Below are 21,879 nucleotides of genomic sequence, written 5' to 3' on the forward strand. Positions count from 1 at the left end.
GTTTGTGAAATGAATTCTAATTTAATTGGGCAATTTTTATGAAAAATCATGGTTCTGAAGCCATATTGGCTACAGGACATCCAGCTCAGATTGTCGATTTTACTCTGTTTAAGAGGAAAGGACAATGAAGTACCACTTTCTTAACCCAATAAGTGTACATCAAGGAGGGGGGGAAACAAAGAAAAAGATAAAGGTGACACCAAGATGTTTTGATTTGTGATCCACATACATAAGATGCTCGTACAACAGAACCTGCCTTTCCTTCCACCTTCCAAATTTAAAAGAACTCAAAAGTAAGCATGTCCTTTAGCTTTTTCCTAATATTTTTAACAGGCTCAGAATGCAGATTATGATGACCGATTAAGAATTCTTTGAAATTTGCAAGAAATCAACTATGCAATTCTTTTGCTTTCGCTAAATTGATAGAATAACCTGTATTATGTTTTCAAAATGTTATATTTCAAGCTTCAACAGTCTAAATGTATGCGTTAGACTCTTAAACTCTCCAACTTACAGTAGATGTCAGAAACATTTTGAGAAAGAAAAGAAAAGGGGTGTTTACAGAATTAGACTCTCATAATAAAGTAACAATCAAGTGCAATATATCTTCTTTAGCAATACTAACACAAGTCTTTACTTCTGACATAAACCTCTTACATAGTGGTTGAACACTTGAACTCGTTGAAGGCTTGAAGATGTTCCTGCTGCTCTTTGACAAGATTCAGTTGTCTTCATAGTTTGTCAATGTGAGTATCACACTATCACCTAAATCATTCAGAATAAAGCAAGAAATTAATTCTATATCGTAACACTTTTTTTATAAAACTAATTAATCCTCTGATAAATATATAATTGACATTCCTAGTTATAAACAGAAACCAAAAATTGTATGTTTACAGAGATGACGCTAGAGTTCTGTTCCATGTCAAAAAAAAATGTATAGACACAAGTTCTACAGCAGCATCTGCAATTCTCCGTTAGACCGTCGAAGTCAAAACAGATGATGTTCACATTTTTAACAGATCCGGACTTTCAACATTAGGGTCCTAAACATATCCAGTCTGGTAAAGTTTTTTGATTATTCATAATATTCTGTTGTATCATCAGGCAAAGGTGTAACAGCCACCCATTATCCAACTCCTAAAACCAAGAAACAGCGGCTGTTTCTTAACAGCCTCCAAGAGAGTAAATTGCATGTTATTATTTGTAAATTAACTTGTGTGCATATTATAACTAAGGATTCTTAACAATTTATCGAAGCAATATCATCTACACTATCAGCAATTTAATTTGGGCTCCCATGGAGAGCAAGGCCTTGCACTATCCAGAAGTGTCCAATTTGTCAAAGCCTACACATAATAAATCAAGGGCATCAAACTTTCTAACTAAAAACTTTCAAATATTATCACCTACATAGAAAACATCAAACAAACCAAGGTGCCAATGGAACACAGCCACTACATTATTTCAATAAATATATATTTTTTAAAATAATAATTATGTCATGTACATGAAACTGTTTAAACATCTTAAATTTGATTGAAAGTGTTTGTTCATAATTTCAGAGGCAACACTTAAATTCGCAGCGTACTTTCCTTGTTTAAAACTTTAAATTAGGTCAGAGCGAAGTGTGCTCAAGGTCCCTATGGTACACAACATTTGTAGATACATGAAAAAAAAAAAAAAAAAAAAAAAAAAAAAAAAAATTAAAGTGCACTAGTAACTAGTAGTACACCTAAATACACAGATGATAGTATGATACTGACCTGGAACAAGCTGCCGCAGATTTCAGCTCTCACTTGCCTCAAATGAACTTTCTGAATGAGATGATTACATACTGCATTACATCTCTCGTGTTTCACTAAATAAGGCAGAGAGCAAACTTGGGATTGAGAGAGCGCAAATGCATCACTGGCTGATCAACTGACGCCGAAGGTAGCATGGTTTCTTACTTTCGGATTTTATTCATTCAAGAAACAAAAACACCCAACTGGCTGAGTGCTCTAGTAATAAGGAAACATCAACTGACATACTCTAAAACAGCAGGACTTCATCTTGATAGCATCATAAAAATTGTGCAATCGTTCATATGGTGATGTATGTGAGCTTCTCTACTCCCCCTACAGCATGTCTTGCATATAGATAATTATAAATTGCAGTTACTCATTGCAGCAGTAATTCCGAGTTATGGACACGACAAGGGTTTGGATTAATTCCAATCAACAACAGAGAGAATAGGATATACAGATACAAATCTCAGACCAAAGCATTAGAAAGGATAAGAAAGTTCCAAGCAACTCCATGATAGACTTCTCTACTTTAGAGCCTTCACATAATTTTATCCAGCACCCATGGACAACAAAACATATTCTGCAGTCTGCACCTTTCTCTGCTTAAGGGTTCTTTCTCATCTTCAATCACTAAATATTCCCATCTAAAAATACCACAAATTATTATTCGAAAAAGGGTGTTTCATTATCCACATATAGCAGCTCAAACAATATATAATCTTATTACAACTTCGCTATTAATGTATACTTAACAGCACCTTTCTTCTGTCTTGAGAGCATCAATGACCTGGAGTTCTAACAGCTGCTACAAATTGATATTATTCAACATTCATGAACTTGCATCGACACTTTTCCTCAACAGTCTGCACTTAGCAATTTTGACTGATTTCCCCCAAAAACCTGGATGCAAACAAATTTACTCCACTTTGTAATCCTGCGTCAACTTGTTACCTCTATCCAACTACATCCAGCATCTTTCTTTATCCCTTGCTCCTTCATCAAATTACTTAATTGTTCAATCTCATCCCACATGTTGAATTGAGCATACAAGTTTGACAATAAAGCAAGAATCCCAGCATTTCGAGGCTCCGATTCAAGGGCTTTCTTAGCAGCCATCCTGGCCAAATTAACATTTCCATGTTCCTTGCAAGCATTAAGCAAGGATCCCCATAATGAGACAGAAATGGGAAGCCCTTTTCCGACCATCTGACTCATTAGCTTCCAAGCCTTTTCCAAATCACCAGCCTTGCAAAGCATGTCAACTACACAACTGAAGTGCTCAGGGCCAGGATCTAGCGCAAAGTCATGGATCATGGACTCAAAATAAGAGAGACCAAGATCAACTTGGCCAGTGTGAGCACAGGCTGATATAACAGCCACAAAGGCTACCCCGTCTGGTCTCACTCCTTCAACCAACATGTCTTGATACAGAGAAATTACTTCGATATAATGCCCACTTCTACCATATGACCCTAACATTGAAGTCCATAAAACAACATCTTTCTTTTCCTTCACACCTAGTTCAAGTCCAGATAGCTTAAAAACTTGTACAGCCTTGCTCACTAACCCACATCTCCCATACATTTCAATTAACGAACTTGAGAGGACCACGTCAGTTTCTATGCCAAAAGTTACACGGAGCACATAGGCATGGACTTGTTTACCCAAGCCAATAGCAGACAGCCCTGCACATGCACATAAAGCTGCTGTCAAAGTGAAGTGATCATACTTCAGATTCAGCAGAGGCATCTTTCTGAGAAGTTCAATTCCCCTATTCCATAACTTTGCCTCACTATAACCTGCTAAAAGGGCATTTGCACAAACAGAATTTTTCATTGGAAGTTCATAAAAGCCCATTTCCGCATCATCGATAAATAGTGATCTAGAATACAGACCAACAACAGCACTACCCACAAATACACTTCCGGACCAACCTGCCTTTACTGCATATGTATGCATCTGCTTACCAAAATTAATAGTCTTGGCACTTGAAGCAGCAGTTAAAGCACTACACAGGGCATAAGAATCCAGTGGAACGCCCTGATTGTGCATCAAAGAGAATGTCCTAAGAGCCAAATAAGTGAATCCATTTTGACTAAAATCAGCGAGTAATATGTTAAAGGGCAGTGGGTTTTGAGAGCTTACAGAAGAGATGAAGTTGATTAGAGTTTGGTGAGTCTTTTTGTTGGATGCCACAGTTATGCATGAATACATAAGTTTAGTAAGAATGTTAAGTGAACTGAAAAGCAAGCCCCTTCGAAGTAATTGACCATGAAATTTTTTTATCTCTTTGACATTATTGGTTGAAGTAAAATGGTTTAGTGAACAAATGACAGACTTCTCTTCAATGAACGAACAAACCATTCTTTCAAAAAACAAAACTTACGCGATGCAGGTATGTTGGATGTTACAGCCAGCTGCAGTTGCCTCTGTGTGCAATAGGTAACCTCTTTAGCCAGATGAGCTCTTTGCTAATACATCACAAGATCATGATCAGACAAGAGGTAACGCCATCAAAACACCAAGCACGAATTTGCCTTAATTATACATAGAATTCATGTTATGTACTTGGGTCACTGAAGAAATTGTTCAGTACAAGATTGAAACGGCCAATCGACCATAATATTTCACATAGGCATTTAATCAAACACATACCGTGCATTCTTGAAACTTCGTCTAAGTTTTCGACAAACCCACGAACACAATTCAAGTCAAACAGCACCTTTTCTAAGTGCAAATATCAATTCAGAAGTTCATGTAAACTACCTATAATTTCATCTTAAAATCAAATTAATTTGACACCTTAATTCATTGGAACAAACCATCAATTTCCGAAGATCATGAAATTATGTCAAGTATTTGATTTATGTTAAATTCAGTGAATAAGAAACTTTAGTTTACAATCAAATGAATTAAACATTGTCTTACCAATTTATGACTACAGAAATCAGATACTGGAGCTGCAATTGCAGTTAATAGCTGCTATCAACGTTGATCGGAAGAAGAGAATGAGTATTAAGTCTTCAGTGTTGCGGCTTCGAGTTGATGATAGAGAGGTTATCAATGGAGAAAAGGCGCCAAACTTCCATGAAAATTGGAAGAAAGATGAGAAATTCTGCTTGTGTAACGTACTAACGTGTGCTTTCTCTTTTAAAACTGAAAGCGGGAGTTTGATACACAATCCAATTTAGGGCTTCAACCATTTTTATTTTTATTTTTGTTGGGATAGTCTTCTAACTTGGTACTCCCTATTTAATTCTATTGGGTTAATCTCCTCAAATCACAATTACCTACGTATTATTATTGGTGGTGATAATAATAATGGTGTACGAAAAATGAAAGAAAGAGGTGAATGCATTTTAGACAGTTGGGTGAATGTACTTAAAAGTACAAGTTGGTTGAATGGAAGAGTAAATGTTTATAAGACATTTACTTGTAATTGATTTTTGAGGATTGAGTGTGTGGACTAAAATTCCAATAGATAGCAGAAGGTTTGATGTGGAATAGCAGTCCACACTAAGGGTCTGTTCTCTTACATTGAAATTCAGTTCAGTTCAGTTCAGCTGAGTTCAGTTCAGTTCATTTCAGCTCAATTCAGTTCAGTTCAGTTCAGCTCCTAATTTTCTTCTCTTATAAAATATTCAGTTCAGTTCAGTTCAGCTGAATTCAGTCAATGAGAACAGGCCCTAAATAATGGTCGGCAATGCTAGTATAAATGGATGTTCTTGCATTAGAATATCTGTGTGTGTAAGAAGATAGACCACCAAAGTGAGATACTAGCAAGAAAGTAGTGGCAACATGCCTATATAAGATGAAATAATTTGTACAGAATAATTTTACATTTATGTATGAATAAAAGATCTACCGTATAAATGTACAAAAGCTTAGTAAAATAGAGACATAAACAACATTTTGGTTCTCCAAAATAGAAAACACAAGAAGTATAATGTGGGAAGAAATCACAAAAGGAGTACTAGATACTAAAAAAAACTCCCTCCGCCTTATAATACTTGGGAGTTGGGACGTTGGGGTGGACACGTAATTTTTGTAAAAAAACTACAAATTGATCCATTTAAAGCATTTGTTTATTATACTACGTATAAAAGATTCTCTTTTATATTTTTATACTAGATGAAGCACGTGCGATGCACGGTTTGTTTGATTTTTTTTTTTTTCCATTAATGTGCTAAAAATTGTTGTATATTTGGATAAAATTCCTAATATCAAAAGATAACATATAATATTTAATTAGTTTAAACTTAAAAGTTTCATTCGCCAATTTTGCTTACGTGGCATTTGAATTATTTAATTATAAAAGATTTTAATAATCTTTTATTTGATTGGCTAATACTAAAATTTATTATGTTACGTGGCTCTCTAAAAACTTGGGAAAAAACTCCCCTTATTTATATTGTAAGGTCCCGCTCTCTTAACCTTATTTTTGCCGAACTGAAATTATTTTTACTGAAACAAAATTATATTTTATGAACTTAAATTATTTTTACTGAACTTAAATTAATTTTACTTAACTGAAATTATTTTGCTGAATTGAAATTATTTTTGCTGATTTTCTATTATAATTCTTCTTTAAAAAAACTGAATTTTACTGAACTAAAATTATTTTTACTGAACTTAATTTAATTTTAATGAATTGAACTTATTTCTACTGAACTGAAATTATTTTTTACTTAATATTATTTTTTTAAGGTAAAGTGAACAAGACCTAGAAAAGAAATCAAAAATTGGGGTGGGGGAGGGAATGAGGGATAGGTAAGAGAGAATAATGCGGGAAAATAATTTTTTATTTGTAGGTTCATTTTACATTTAGTAACAATTAGGGGTGAGCGTAGCAGGGTACCCTGTAAAAATATCAAGACCCGGAACCGGAACCTGTTGCAACAGGTTCCTAAATATAGGAACCGGAACCGGAACTTGTTGCAACAGGTTCCTAAGAATTGGGAACCGGAACCAGAACCTGCAGGTTCTGGTTCCTAAACAGGGTACCCTGTATGTGAAAGTAAGCTTAATTACTTGATAAATTGTGACAAATTTATTTTTGTTAAAATAGATGATCACAAAAAAAGCTTATAACTTTAGTATAGTACTTCAAATATAACAAACCAACACTAATTGTCTAGAATATTTAATACCATATAGGTTCCGGTTTCATGTATCCTATAGGGAACCTGTACTAATAGGGTACCCTACAGGTTCTAGATCCAAAATTTTATTACCCGGAATTGGAACCTGTTGCAACAGGTTTCTAATTTTATTACCCGGAACCGGAACCTGATCAACAGGTTTCGGGTTTGGAACCTGCGGTTCCGAACAAGTTCCGGTTCCATATCAGGGTATCCTGAATATAAAAAAAAAAAAACAATGTAACATGTCAAGTATTTTAGGATGGATAAAAATGAAACTGTGTCAAGTATTATGGAACGGAGGAAGTAACGTAGGTGTAGCCAACTGCTCGGTGCATTGCTCGGTTATCCAAACCCATACGTTTCCACCTAACCCATGTTGCAGGTCATGACTTTGCATGGCATGATGATTGCTTCTGCAGTTGTGCATATCATCATCACTCAAACCCAAATTCCCAAAAAATGATTTTTTAAACGAAAATTTGTTCAATTGTTATTTTAAATTCTCATAGAAAATTGTCAATCATTTACCAAAGGACGAATTTATACGTAATAGTACTGAGTATTTTGCAATTTCTAGTTTTCTATGATGTCGGAGTTGGGAATTTTGATCTGGCATTTCCCACGAAATTACTTACAGTTCCAATGTCTTTCTATTTCTATATTTTATGGTATGTTTCGACTTTCGATATTGCAAAATTTTGCCATAATTACATGATTTAGGGGCACAATTTCACGTAAACAAGGGCATATTATGTTTTTAGTGACCTAAGTTTTTCTTCATCATAAGAATTATTGCATAAATTGTAGTTTAATTGCTAGTTTTTTGAAATTTTTGTCGATTATCTGCTATAATTTCATTGTGATTGAGAATTTGGTTTGTGTTTCAGGGTTTGATTGGAAAGGCATGGAAGTTTAGGGTTTCAAGTTGCTGGATTTGGAATATTGCAGGTTAGTTTTACTTTTTTATATTTACTGATTTTGAATAAAACTGTGTTTAGAATTTTGTTTACAATTGACAAATTTTGCATATTGAGTATGACCCACCTTCCTTTGTTAAAGCTTCATTTCCATATTCACCAATCACTAGGAGTAGTTTTTGTTGGTTGTTTAGTCCGTCCCTACATGTTACTATGATTTTGGAGGTTATTGTTCAATATTCAATTGAGCATTCAATGGACTTTCGTTTTCCAAGTAGTCCCTTTGTTAGATTTATATAATCCATTTTATTTGATTGTACGAAATTGGGTACTTAGAAGACCATATACTATGTAACCGGTCGTTGTAAGCGAAGAAAACGAAGGAAAACAGGCCATGTGAAGGGTCTCTAGTAGCGAGGATGAACAATGTGATCCGCAATGGTCATTCACCCGTCCTTATGCCTGACGTTTGATTATATTGTGGTCCTGGTTTCTTTGAGCCACATGTATCAGGATTAACAGGATAATTATCTCGACTTTATTTTATTTTTATAAATATGAGTAATATGTTTTTGGAAATTCTATATGTAGGGAATTTAAATTAATGTCTTTCTTTGTAGCTTGTGGGTCATGCAAAACAACAACTTTACTTGTTCCAAGTAGAACAAAGATCAGCCAATCAGCATTTCAGGTTGCTATTGTTATCTGAAGTCGTGTAAAATCAATGGATTTACTTGTTAGGATTAAAGACTGTATGAGCAAAAAACTTGATTATCTCGACTGATCAGCATTTTAGGCTGTTCCTTTTGTCCTAAAAATGACTTTTGACTATGTCCTGTATGAACTAAGTTTCAGACATGACAAAGTAGCAATACTAGGTGGTAAACCGTGTTTGTTCAACGGCAGCTTGTTTATTATATGCAATATATATAATTAGTTGAGACTCTTGATATCAATTGTTTATGTTTTATATATTTCCAATCAGCTATCTTATAGTGAACTGATTATTTTAATTCATTAACATATGGGTGAATCTCAAGGAAAATAAGGATGACTAAATGTTATTGTCTGTTTTTAACAATAGAAAAAGTGAGGTTATTGTGCACCAGTACAAGTTACTCTGCTGTTGCATGTATTAATGTTACTGTTCTGCAATCGCTTGTCTCATTATTGAATTTGGCTGTAATGATGAGAATTATTACCTTAGAATGGATATAGAAAAGATGTTGCACTTGCACCTGCATTCTCATCTTGGTAGTTTGGGTATATTAGGGGCTATTATATTACTTTTGAAATTGTGATGATCTTCGATTATTAGTGTATATTGCTGATTGATTTATCCCTCCTTAGATCCTGGAAACATGATTTTTTTAGACAATCCCACTTAGCGACGCTACAAATTAGTGATTGTTGATTACAGTTGTCATTATAATTTATAAGCCTTTTTTCTTTGAAAGATGATTTATAAGCCTTTAATTTTTGTCTTGATAGCAAAATCTAGCTGTTTTATCTATTTTTTATATATATATGCGAAGAACTCTTTTTCATGGAGATAGGAGTTTCAACATAAGTCACTACAATACATGCAATTAATCTTGTTGACAATTAAGGCTGATTGCCACAACAATATGACAGAATTATTACACAAATTATGGATATGGTAAGTTACTACCAAAAAGAAGTCCACTCAATGAGATGAGTGGAAAAAGGATTTTGTATATACACTTGTGTAATTTGGTTCTCATGACATTAGCTTGATATTGAGAACCAAACAAAAATGATGATAAAGAAATTTAATGTTAATATGGTGTAGGCTAGTTATCCTATCGTCCACCTTCACATGTTCGCAGTGAATAAAATTGATAGGTTACTAAATGGATGAATGTTTCTTCATCGCAGGGAATGGTGAGTCCACCAGTGGGATGACTATAGCCAAACTCTTCCTCAGCAAGGCTAAGCAGTTCTTGAAATGCAGGATTATTCAAGCAAGATAAAGGCACCACGTACCGTTTCTTGCCCTCACTACAGTCTCCCACGTATACAGCAAGGTGACCCTTTGGAACTCCTCCCTGAATTTTGTTATGCCTCTTTAGTACAATTTCTTTGGTGTGAGAGATCATAGAAGACAATCGGAAAATCATGTTGGTAGATTCTGGAGTTGCTGAAAGAACTGACTCTATAATGGAATAAAATGAGAGTGAAATCTTGATTTAGGACTATTAGGAGTTGGTGAAAGAAACCTGACTCCTTAATGGAAGTAAATGAGAAAGTTAAAACTGTGAGTGCAGTAGTAGTACTTGAAGGAGTTTGATACAATGGGTTTAGTGATTGGTATTTATAGGGTGATGGAGAAGTGAAATTATATTCACTGGCACTCTGGAGGTTCTTCCAACTGGAAGATTGTCAACTTGGAATATTTAAGTTATGAACCCATCTCCCTTCTCCGTACGCACATGGCTGATGACTCTTTTCAGTGCCTATGGTTTTAATAATTGCCCTTACATGTGCCCTTGAAACTCATGAAACTTCCGTACGTTTAAAGGATGAAAAAAAATACCTGGAAAGATTTCTAATATCTTGGAATTTGAAAATGAGTCAAAATGACAGCTACCATACATGGGAAAGTGGTTCACAGCATTTCTATCTGAAATCTGAATGCAGTGGTAACCTTGTAGGAAGCTTCTCTTCCCGAATGAAAGTAGAAGTAAATTTTTAGGTAGCTTCATACTGAAGTATTTTGGAAGTCTATTTGTTTGTCTCATTGCCTGTCAAATTTTGCTTTCATTTATAAGAAAATTGACAATCAAAATGCGACTCATACCTTAATCACATGTCTTGAATGATGTATTTTCATCAGTCTGTATGGTTTATGTGTCTGTTTTCAATAAACTTCTAGTGTGCTAGATAATTAGGGATAGCTTACGTTCCTGTTGTTTTCTCTATCTGTTTTGAAGTCATGGGAAACCTGTTTCTTTGGTTAGAGCAATCTCTTTGTGTTGCATTTTTGCTATGAAAGCTCATGTTTGAGTCTTTGTGCTAGGTATGGTATGATTTTGACATATCTTAGAGAGTAATAACAACCTGATATGTAACTCCTTGTAGACTTTCATGTACGAACTCATTGTCTTTTACTGACATGTCCAGGAACTATAGTAAGAGAATTATAAGAAGTAAAAGTAAAGGTTTATAATTTCAATCTCTGGACGATGTTGAGCATGCTGATTCGAGGATAATGATAATTTGACAATAGCAGGTGTGATCATGTATGAGTAATTTATATAGTTGCACCATTTGTTATATTAAAAAGCCAATTTGGAGCCAAAACCACCTAAGCAAGCTCTGTTGATTTGACTCATTTGAGGGTCATGATAAATTGACAATTATGGATGTAATATGTATGGATATTTTATATCTTGCATCACTTTATATGTAGAAAAGCCCATTTAATGCCCAAAGAACAAAAGCAAATAGCCAACACCTCTATTGCATTTTTATTAGTAAGCATTGTTGCAAATAGTCACTTGGTGTTGTTATGGGCTAAGGTAGTGGGGTCTTTCAAGCTAAGGTTTGCCCAGTTGGGGAGGTTCAATAGAACTTAGTTAATTTGTAGGGTTATCTTTGTCATCGTTGCAAGTTCTATTCTTGGATTTTCCATGCTTGGGCTTTCTGCACTCTCATTGCTTGTGGCCTGTGTTTTGACATTATTAGGAGATTAATACTTTCCTTAATTTTGACCTTCCCTGGATTTGTCACATTCTTGCACCCTGCTGCTCTTTCCTGCCTTTAAGTTGTATCCATTAATATAGACGTTATTGTGAATTTTCCTCTAGAGGAATGCTGGTTAGATTCTGGAGATACCACAATTGCTTAGATTATTGTGAGTGATTAGTAGATTTTCTTCAGAGAAGTGATATGTAACCTCTATTTTTCCTCCTTAGTGGATAAAACAATTGCAATTTGTGTAACCATTAGGGATCCTCTGGAATTTCATTATCTGATCAATGCAGTTACAGTATTCAATAGATGCTTAAGGGTCCAATGCTTATCCCTCTAACTTGGTTGGTGATGTAATGTTACAACTTGCTAGTTGGAGAGACCTGAAAGACTGTAACATATGCTGTTAGTGATGAGTATCTGATTCTTTCTTTCAGCAGTATTGTCTTAGGCCTAAGGAGCATTGTTAGAGGAGGTTGGAGATCATACCATTTTTAACATACATTTATATTTTATAGGATCAGAATAACTGGAATTTTAAATTGTTATTAGACCTGGAGGTTCAAAGTAGGAAGCGTGGCTCTCTTCACATAATGCAAAATGCCAAAAATCTGTTTCTTGATCTATCTTGTGGAATTTTCATAAGAAAAAAATAGAACTACAAAGTCTACAACTACTTGCATGTTACCAATAATGTTTGGATCTCCTAAACTTGGATTTTTAATCTCAAATTAGAGGCTTGCATTTTCTAAAAATGGTAAGTAATATATTCTGATTAAGATGCCCTTTTTGGTGAGTATACTATGTTGCAACACATTGAAGAGAAGAAATCTGAAAAAAGCACAAATTCGTGCAGAATTTTGATTATGGAGTTAAAAAGTGATATATATACACTGGTTACAAGTCTCTGTCTCTGACTAAACCTAATAAACTATAAATCTAATATAAAGAAAACTGTCAAAACTGTGCTGAGGACTGCCTTCTATGTATCCATCATGCTTCAATGTTAAATCGACTGGTGATATTGATGAAGGCTTCCTCGTTGCATGGAATTGTTAGCCCACCCATAGGATGATTGTAGCCGTACTCTTCTTCGGCATGTCTGAGCAAGTCTAGGAAAGAAGGTTGGCTTAGATAAGTAAGTGGGACTACATATCTCTTCATTTCACTTTCCCCTACATAAACTGCAACATACCCTTTTGGAACTTCCTTTTGATTTTTGGCATTTTGAGAATGTGATTTGAGTATCTGCCTGGCATTAGAGATGATTGAAGGAAACCTTGCTCTCATCATGGTTTTACAAATGAGTTACTGACTTGAGAAAGTTAAGAGCGATGGGCTTACTAAAAAGCAAAGAGTTAGTGATCAGAATTTTGCTGGAGGTAGCTTTGTTGGTGGATTGTGTTGATGAAAAGTCAAGATAAGTATCTTATTTATAATGATATGAATCCTGAATTTGTTATGCGGCTTAACAGAAGTCTAGGCAACTTGATTTTACAATAGGGACCCACCTCATTAAAGTTCACATGGCTTCATTTAAATGACATCACCAGTTCCCCTCCTCTTTCTTTCTGGACCAGCCTTTAGTTTGATTTTCCTACCAGACTACCTACCTTGTTTGGAAGTCAGTAATCCTATTGGGACCTGTAAGATTTAGCATATCACTTAATGTCTAAAAAATATTTTTGGTGAAATTGGCTGATGCTGAAATGCTGATAGTAATCTATACTAGACAACAGGCCAACAACAGGCTCACGTTTTTCTCAGTTGATTTTGGTTGATGCTGATGCTGGATTTAGGAATCAGACTACATACCTTAGCATTATTGTTCACTAGCCCAGAATTGAACATTGGTTTTCATAAATATTTTTATTTTTGAGCTGGGATGTGGTTGTGATCAAGTTGATGGTCAAGAAGCCACTTCTGCGGATGGGTTGTGGCCTGATATCTCAGTTGCGGTAAGCGCAGAGTCCCTTACAATGTTTATGTGGTCAGGATTTATTACCATGAACATGACTGACCTGGATTCTGATGCGAAAAAACAGTAAATATAGTAAGACTGTTGTTTTAGTAGTTAGTACTAGGAAAATGGTAAGTATTTGTAAAGGTGTTTAAAACTTCTAGTCTGTGTAGTCCTTACGTGAAAGTGAATTAATTAATACCTACACATACTCCTTAGTCCTTACACTAGAGCTCCTTCAAGTAACTAATACAAGGCAACTTGGAAAAAAAAAACTATAATCTCTATCATCAATACTCACCTCACGGACTGATGGCCTATAGAGCATGGGTACTTCACACTTGCTTGCCGTACCCTCTATTGGGTATGGGTATGATAATGTAATGGATATCGTGTATTTTTTAAATAATAATATCTTACGGAAAAATATACTTTTGGTTGTGTTAATTCATTTTATTTTCAATTTTATAATGGTTTTTCATCTTATTTGGATATTTAGATTCAATTTATATTAAATATAAATATATCATAGCATCCCTCATTATTTTAATATATTATATACTTCGTAGTATTTACTTCGCCGCATCCGTCCTTTATTATTTAAACTATTGAGTAACAAAACTGGTTTTGTGTCCATACCTGCTTTTGTATCTGCTCTTGTGCAACTTAATTGAAGACTTTGTTTACTGCTTGTTATTTTAATGCCTTTACATGCAACCTTGAAATTCAAAAATCTCTCTTAGAAGTGAATATAATATCTAGAAGGCTCTCTGATTTCTACGAAATGATTACTGCCGTACATTGGGAACTGGTACAAAATAGACCTATCTAATTGCAACCGTAAGAAGCATCGTACTTAAGTTTTTGAATACTATTATCTGCCTGTATGGCTTTTTCTTCTCTACTCTCTCCTTTTTTTTTAAAAAAATAATTAATTAATTTATTAACTAATTCCTGATATACCTGCAATCCTTATATAACAGGCATGCTGTTGATGATTTCAAACCCAATGGCAATGATCGTCGAGTATCTTGAACCCTTAAAACTTTTTCCAGTGTTGTGCTAGTTTTCAACAATTTCAATGCTAAATAAATGACTTTTCTTTTAACAATTTTTCCGATCCACTAATATGTGAAATTCTGCCTAACCAATCCCGAAATCCTCTGGTATTTGATCATTGTGTTGAAGAAGAGGGTTAGTTTGGGACCAATTTTGTCTCATTAACATGGTTGGCGAATTTTGTATACATTTCTTGGTAGATCCATAGAAAAGTTGTGTAACATCTGATGTAAACATTAAGTGTCTCTCTGTTTGTCTTAGCCAATTGTTTCTTACACCCTAGGATTGCTTTAGGAGGAAATTAGAATACCCTAGTGCTTGAACCTTAAATTTCTATTAGATCTGGAGATTCAAAAATTTACAGCTTTTTACATAAGGAAGCAGTGTATAAATATGTACCAAGTCATTGCTGGTTTTAATGGCTAAAATCCTTTTTTTGAAGGGTAAAATCCCAGAGCCATAGTGGGGGTGGCCTCCCTGATAGACACTAGACTTAGGTTCCAGAAAAAGGACTCTAAAATTGTCATCTCAGGGACTTGGAGGTTCAATCTGAGAAGGTAGCTTTCCTCTTCTGATGCAAACTCTCTCTCCTGCCCTATGCGATTGATGATCTAATCACTTATATTAAATGCAATCAGCATACATCTCCCAAGTTTAAATTTCCAACTTTATAATGTGTAGCCTTACTTTCTTTTGTTGATGATGGCTGAGTATAGTATTTTGCAATAAAGTGAAAGGAAGAAATTCTTGAAAGCTGGCACAGAATTGTGCAGTTTACTTGATTAATAGGCTTTGAAGTTAACAAAATTATGTATTTATACTAATTACAAGTTGATTCTCTAAAAAGGCCTAAAAAACTATGAAAGTAAGAGAAAATAAAATGTCAAAATTGGGCATAGGATTGCCTTTTCATTTGTTCTCTATGTTTCAATGTGAATTCAGCTGTGTTGTGATATTGATGAATGCTTCCTCATTGCAAGGAATTGTTAGCCCACCCATACGGTGGTTGTAGCCAAATTCTTCTTCAGCATGTCTGAGTAAGTCTTGGAATGTGGGATGGCTCAAATAAGTTAGAGGAACCACATATCTTGTCATTACACTTTCTCCAACATAAACTGCAATATGCCCTTTTGGAACTTCTTTTGGATTTTTGGCATGATGAGACTGTGATTTGAGAATTTGCCTGGCATTAGAGAAGATGGAAGGTAGCCTTGTCCTCATCATGGTTATACAAGTGATATGAGAAGGTGAGAGACTGAGAGTATTGAACTATTGAAAAACTTTGAGAAAGAATTAAGAGATGAGAATTCTGACTGGAGGTTTTGATGGAAGGCTGTGTTGTTTAAAGATTAAGCCAGTGCCCTTTCCTATTTATAAGGATGGGATTTTTATAAATCTATAATTTTCTCTAGGGATCTACAAAAGTTTTAGGCAATTTAGTATTATAAAAAGGACCCACCCTCATTACAGCTCACATGGCTTCTGTTAGCGTACATCACTAGTACCTCTGTTCCTCTGGACCAGCGTTTAGTGGAATTTCTCTTCCAACCTTGCTGGGTGGTAATCATCCAGTTGGGACCTGAAAGATTTACAGATTACTACATGCTTGTGAAATCTTATTTCTTAGCTGAAATTGTCTGATGCTGATTGTCACCTACACCAGACAATAGTGTACGGTAGACCCATGTGAGAATCTTATATCTTGGTTGATATTGACTGATACTGTTGGGTCACCAACAGAGGCAAATAGCCAAATAGTGTGCCATAGGCTCATATAATTCTCTTTTACATCTACATTCTTTGCATAAACATTGCTCAATTCTATAAAGGTGACCACTTTGTCCGTACCTGCTTTCTTTCCATGGGTATGTAAGGACATTGATCGACTTCGCTGGGACCATTGTTTACAGTAAGCCAAACTTCAAGTCGTTAATTTCCTAAATAAACTAATTACATAGTTGATAGTTCATTGTCTGCAATTTTTATTAGTTAGTCTTAAGAGATGCTATGTTATTATTAAATCTTTTGACATGAATAATGCAACGCATGATTGACTTTGTCAATTTGATAAATTTGACCCTAGTATAAGCTATAGAGGGATGATGTAATGGTCTTATTAATGCTGTAGAGCCGTTGAAATATTGAAATATGCCTGTGTTCTTGAATCTTAATGATATACTTGTGTTACCAAATACAAACATAGCTTGCTCATTCTGAAGTTTATTGTATGGAATTCTGATAGTAGGTCTCTTACAAGAAAATATGGTAAAAAAAGTATTATGGGCTGTGTAGCCTGTGTCAGACTTAATTTTTTTTCCTTGTTTGGTAATTGATTGCACTAGTGAAGTGTTTTTTTTTTATTTTTTTTAAAATTTTTTTTTTCTCCAGAGGATGGTAATAAACCTGTTGGATGATTACTAATGAGCACTACCTCCACAAGGAAGATATCGTGACCATATAGTGTTGGTTTTCCATGTTACCATCTTCGATATAAAATGCAAGGTGACTTATGAAATTCTCTTCTATTTTTAATTGTGGAATTTGAGTTCTTTTGTGTTTTAGATTGTTGAAGTCAATTGGAAAACTATGATATTAGAATTTGTATAAAAGGACTTGTTTTTATTTATTTTTTATTTTTTTAAAATTGAAATAAAATTTTCTTATTCTAAAGATTGGGCCCTGGCCATTGGTTTACTTAGTGCGAGCAAAATTAGAAAGTGACTTTGCCTTCATGGAAGGCTTTTTTTGGAATGAAAGCCAATGTTGTTGACACCAAACATTCAACTCAACCTAGGGTTTCATTTTGGATCTAATTATCCATGGCTAAAGAGAGTAATTGACTTGTTTGAGTTTGGAGGACATCACTATGGCCTTGTTCTCTTCACCTTTTTAAAAATTATTTTTCTAAGTTGAAATTATTTTCACTGATTAAAACTTATTTTTCCGATTCTCTGTTATTTTTGTTCTTTAAAGTTGCTAATTTTACTAACTAAAACTTAATTTTACTAAACTAAATATTTTTGTTGAATTGAACTTATTTTTACTAAATTAAAATCATTTTAATTGATTAAGGTGAAGAGAATGAGTGTATGTATATTGATATGTAACATTGCAGTCATAACTCATAAATCGCTCATATATGTTTAGAATTGATCCAGTGGTTATTTATGACAAGAAACTGATGGCTATAATTATTCTTATTAATAGAGAGGTTAGTTACTTGAAAAAAAGAGTGGCAATGGTCGATTCAAATAAGCTTTTAGCATGTACGGTGTGTAAAATTTGACAACTGGTTTACTTTGTAGATGAAACCTAAGTGGAATATTGTCTACAAGCTTACAAGTATCCAAATGAAACAATTTTTCAATTAAGGTATTTAAATCAATCAATCAATCAATCAAAGCCTTAATCCCATAAGTGGGGTTGACTACATGAACTAAAAGAGATTATTCTGTATGGTCATCCACACAAATCTTCCTCCTCCATCCCTTTTTATCAAATACCTCATTCTCATGCAAATCCATATGTTTCATTTTCTTTATAACTCCTTCCAACCAAGTTAAATTCGAAGTAATTGATATAATTCCAGGCTTCCAAAGTGGAGTTTTGACTAACCTCAGGCACCTAAATTGTTCAAATTCCTATAAATACGAGTTTGAGTTTGTAATAATTTAGTTTTTAATGCTTGAAACTTGCAAGTCTGGTTATTGGTGTTTAAGAGGTGGATAGTGGATTTGTTGATTACCATATGCACTGACACTGTGGAGCTCCTTTTAAAAACTGAAGATAAGGCAACTTGGAATATACCGCCTATGCTACCAACCCCACATGGCTGTTGGTTCTGTTTCATCTTGTATTCATTGCCATTTATTGACAGTTTTTTTTTAAAATATTTTTTCCTTTACATGTGCTCTAGTGCTCTACCCTTAATTTCCTGTAACTGCCGTACGTTCAGATTCCTCAGACGTGAATAAAATACGGAGTACTTGGGAAGTCTTTCCAGTCTGTAGAATATGATAACTTCCGTACATTGGAAAGTGGTGCAAATCAGATCTACTTATAATTTTAGGAAGCTTCACTTGTACTTCCTGTATTCATTACTGTGTATTTATTGCCACAATTGAAGGGAGCAATTTAAGGTACACATGGTGTACAAAAGGAATCTTGTACACAAGTTTCCTATTGGTTGATTGGGAATATTCCTTGTATGTGGGGCAACTACAATTTCATTTGAAATTCAAATTTGTTTTTCAAATTTTCAGCTTTTGAATTTCAAATATTTCTATTCATTCACCTATCCTTAATGAATGTAGTATATAGTCCCAAAAAAAAAAATCAGTTTTTTTTCCTCATTTTTTTTCTCTCTCCTAAAATTTTTTTCTCTCTCCTCTATTTTCCCCTCTAATGTATCTGGGTGCAATTAACTCATGAATTCGAACCATTAGGATTGGCTGCCATAATTGAAAAGCTTGGGTATGAACATTATAATATAAGTTATATTCCTTCGTTCGATTGTACGCGGAAAGAATTATTTGATGTCGTGGATGATGAAGGATTCATTAACTTGAGAAGGGTTGCATTGTCAAATAGATCTGTGCACATATTAATCAAACATAACCAGAGATTGAAGGGGAGTAGTGTACGAAGATCTGAAAAGCATATTGCGGTCCGATATTAAATCCGAAGGTATATGTTTGAATTGAAGCATTTCAATTATAAATTTGATTTATCTTTTGAATTCGTATCGACATTGCATGTTAATTCAAAATTCAATTCCAACTTAAAAGGTTTTTCAAACTTCTAGTTTTATTTAATTATTGCAGTTTATTTTATGGAAAAAAATATAATTTTGTGAAAGTATGTTGCATATGAAACTGTCAAAGAAATGAGTTAGTTGTTGCCAACACTTAGTTAGGATCAAATGATACTGTAAATTAAATAAAAATATTTTTAAATACATTCTGATGCACACTTATATTAGGTAAAATAATTAAAGTGATGGTAACGGAAAAAGTTATTATTTCTCCAAGTGTATATTACAGAACATATGATTTCTTTAATCTACTAATGAGATTGTGTACAAAACAAATTATTTGTCATGTATAGCAAACCATATTGTTTCATATAACTGTGTAATGAATTTGAGTACTAAGTTATGATATTTTAAAAGAAATAAGTTAGATGAAATAAATAACCTGTTTTGTGCAACTTATATACTTAGACAGTATAAGTCATGCAAGCAAGGTGGAGTGGAAAGTGAATGGTTGCAGAATTTGTTCATGGAATGAGGACAATGTGTCTGTGGCAATACAGTCAGACTCCCAACTCAACGGTGTTTACGGCAAAGCTAAGGTTTATATCTAATTACATAGTAATAAAAGTATTTTCAGTTTGTCAACTGTCTAACTGACTGACGTCCCTATTTGATATATCAGGCTATCAAAGGCGTTGTTTATGGGAGCGCATATCCAATGAATTCGTCCCAGCAGGAAACGCGTGACCTAACTCAAAAGTAAATGTATATCATAAGCTGTTTTGTGCACAACAACTTTGAAGCTTCATGGTATTGACAAGTGTTGTATGAACTTAAGTAGCTAAATTAGTTATTCCATTATGAATATGTTCTGGATTCTACAAAATAGAAATTGATACTACAAATTATCATCCGATAATATAAATAGGTATTTGGTATTACATGTAATTTATATTTCAGCAACGGAAACTATTTTGAAATAAGCAGTCAACGCTTGCTAACGGTATTTTCATGATATACCCAACGGTAACTTTGTTTATTGCCTCAATTTAAAAAACCAAACTGTCATAGTTTCCAACCTAAAAATTAGAAGGGAGCAAATGCCAATAGTTTCGTAATGTGAGTGAAGATGACAGTCGTAGAGGGAATTAAAAAAAAAAAGAATCAAATTCATCCTCTTCTTGTAACATGAACGTTGTTGAAAATAATGTTGTTGTATGCAATCATAGTCTACCAGCCAAAGTACAAGTTTGCAAAAATACTGGAAATGCAGGGCGCAAGTTTTATTCATGTCCGAATTGGAAGGTAATATCCCGTGTGCCCTTAATGTAACCTTAATTTGGTTTTTGGAATGCTTTGGAGTATGATATTTCCCATTAGTTTAAATTATTTGATAGGATGATAACTGTGGATTCAATTGCTGGGAAGAAGAAGCAAACCAACACGAAACCCAAATCCTGAGAGATCTAGTCGGACAATTGAAGGAGCAGTGCATGGCGATGAACTGCGAGGCGATCAATCTAAAAGTTGAAAATAACCTTCTCCGCAACAAAATATCGGAAATGAAGGTTGATAGTGAATTACTACGACTAAAGTTGTACATGTGCGAAGAGACCAACATGAAACTATCTAGGATAGGGTTGACAACATATGTTGTTTTAAGTCTTTTGGTGATGATATTTATGTTATTGAGGATGTAAGTTATTTTCAATGTAAGTTGTAACATTTATACATAAAATGATTTTATCAATCTCATTAGGATGCAATATTATAACTCTAAGAATGCTAATTTGATTCCAGAATTGTCAAAACGATTACATAAATAAGTAAACCACATATAAAGTTTTCTGACGACATACTTGAACTCCTAAACATTAATATGATTCCATAAATGTGTTAATGATTACATAAATACGGATAGTTCTTGACATGTTCAAAACGCACCTAAGAAAAACAACTAAATAACACAAATAGATAGTTTGACACAACTGGTGCATCACACACCCAATTTCGAGTTAATATCCCTCTTCTCTTGGTTGCTTTTTGATGTCAGTAACTTCCACACCACGTACTTCCTGAAAATAAGGTCATTCGTTCCCTTCCCATACAGCTGCAAATGGACAATCTTTTTAGCAATAGGCACAACATAATACCAACTTTTCACCAAATGATCAAAGGTTATGCATTAATGATCACCTGCAGGCTCGACATGGCTGCCTCCATAATATTTATCAGGAACAAAATGCATAGCATTCCAGTGTCCCCTATTGCTTTTGACTTTGGGATGTCAGAACACTTACAAATCTGAAAACTTTGAACATCTGGTTCTTGGATGGGTCCTTTTGTCATATGTAGAATCTGTGCAGTGTACTTCATCTGAGGCATAGAAAAAAATAAGATGTTAGGAAATTTTGCTGATTAAAACATTCAGTATTTGGTGCATATACGAGTTACCTACCAAAATCTTGACCCTCTTCAAATGCCTTGCATTTTCCTCCTCCTCATCACCCTCTTTAATATTCTCATCGAAATCCACTATGAA

The 21,879-nt window shown here is 34.3% G+C and overlaps 2 protein-coding genes, 1 long non-coding RNA gene and 1 pseudogene across 4 annotated transcripts; 1 reads left to right on the forward strand and 3 right to left on the reverse strand.

Moving 5' to 3' along the window:
• The first annotated feature begins 183 nt into the window (after positions 1-183).
• Positions 184-1,048, forward strand: LOC145620451 (uncharacterized). Its single transcript, XR_014108234.1, has 3 exons — positions 184-293; positions 662-746; positions 900-1,048. It is a non-coding gene; the product is annotated as an uncharacterized LOC145620451 (long non-coding RNA).
• On the reverse strand, positions 331-5,032 carry LOC145620447 (putative pentatricopeptide repeat-containing protein At3g23330). Of its 2 annotated transcripts, XR_014108231.1 has the most exons (3): positions 4,719-5,032; positions 1,767-4,261; positions 331-765 (listed from the first exon to the last, which is right to left on the reverse strand). XR_014108231.1 is itself a non-coding variant. In XM_081675125.1 (2 exons), exon 2 carries the CDS (start codon positions 4,152-4,154, stop codon positions 2,730-2,732), a length of 1,425 nt encoding a protein of 474 aa, XP_081531251.1. In that variant the 5' UTR covers positions 4,155-4,261; positions 4,719-5,032; the 3' UTR covers positions 1,182-2,729. The 2 variants fall into 2 exon arrangements, 1 of the variants encoding a protein (XP_081531251.1); XM_081675125.1 differs by lacking the exon at positions 331-765 and having other exon boundaries at positions 1,182-4,261.
• A 4,642-nt stretch (positions 5,033-9,674) lies between these two features.
• On the reverse strand, positions 9,675-10,853 carry LOC145620053 (auxin-responsive protein SAUR22 pseudogene; annotated as a pseudogene).
• A 1,705-nt stretch (positions 10,854-12,558) lies between these two features.
• On the reverse strand, positions 12,559-12,858 carry LOC145620054 (auxin-responsive protein SAUR21-like). Its single transcript, XM_081674708.1, has one exon. The coding sequence runs from the start codon at positions 12,856-12,858 to the stop codon at positions 12,559-12,561; it is 300 nt and encodes a 99-aa protein (XP_081530834.1).
• Between the last annotated feature and the right edge of the window lie 9,021 nt (positions 12,859-21,879).

The sequence above is a fragment of the Chenopodium album genome, chromosome 27 (genome assembly GCF_948465745.1).
Source record: "Chenopodium album chromosome 27, dcCheAlbu1.1, whole genome shotgun sequence".
Taxonomy (NCBI): Eukaryota; Viridiplantae; Streptophyta; class Magnoliopsida; order Caryophyllales; family Amaranthaceae; genus Chenopodium; species Chenopodium album.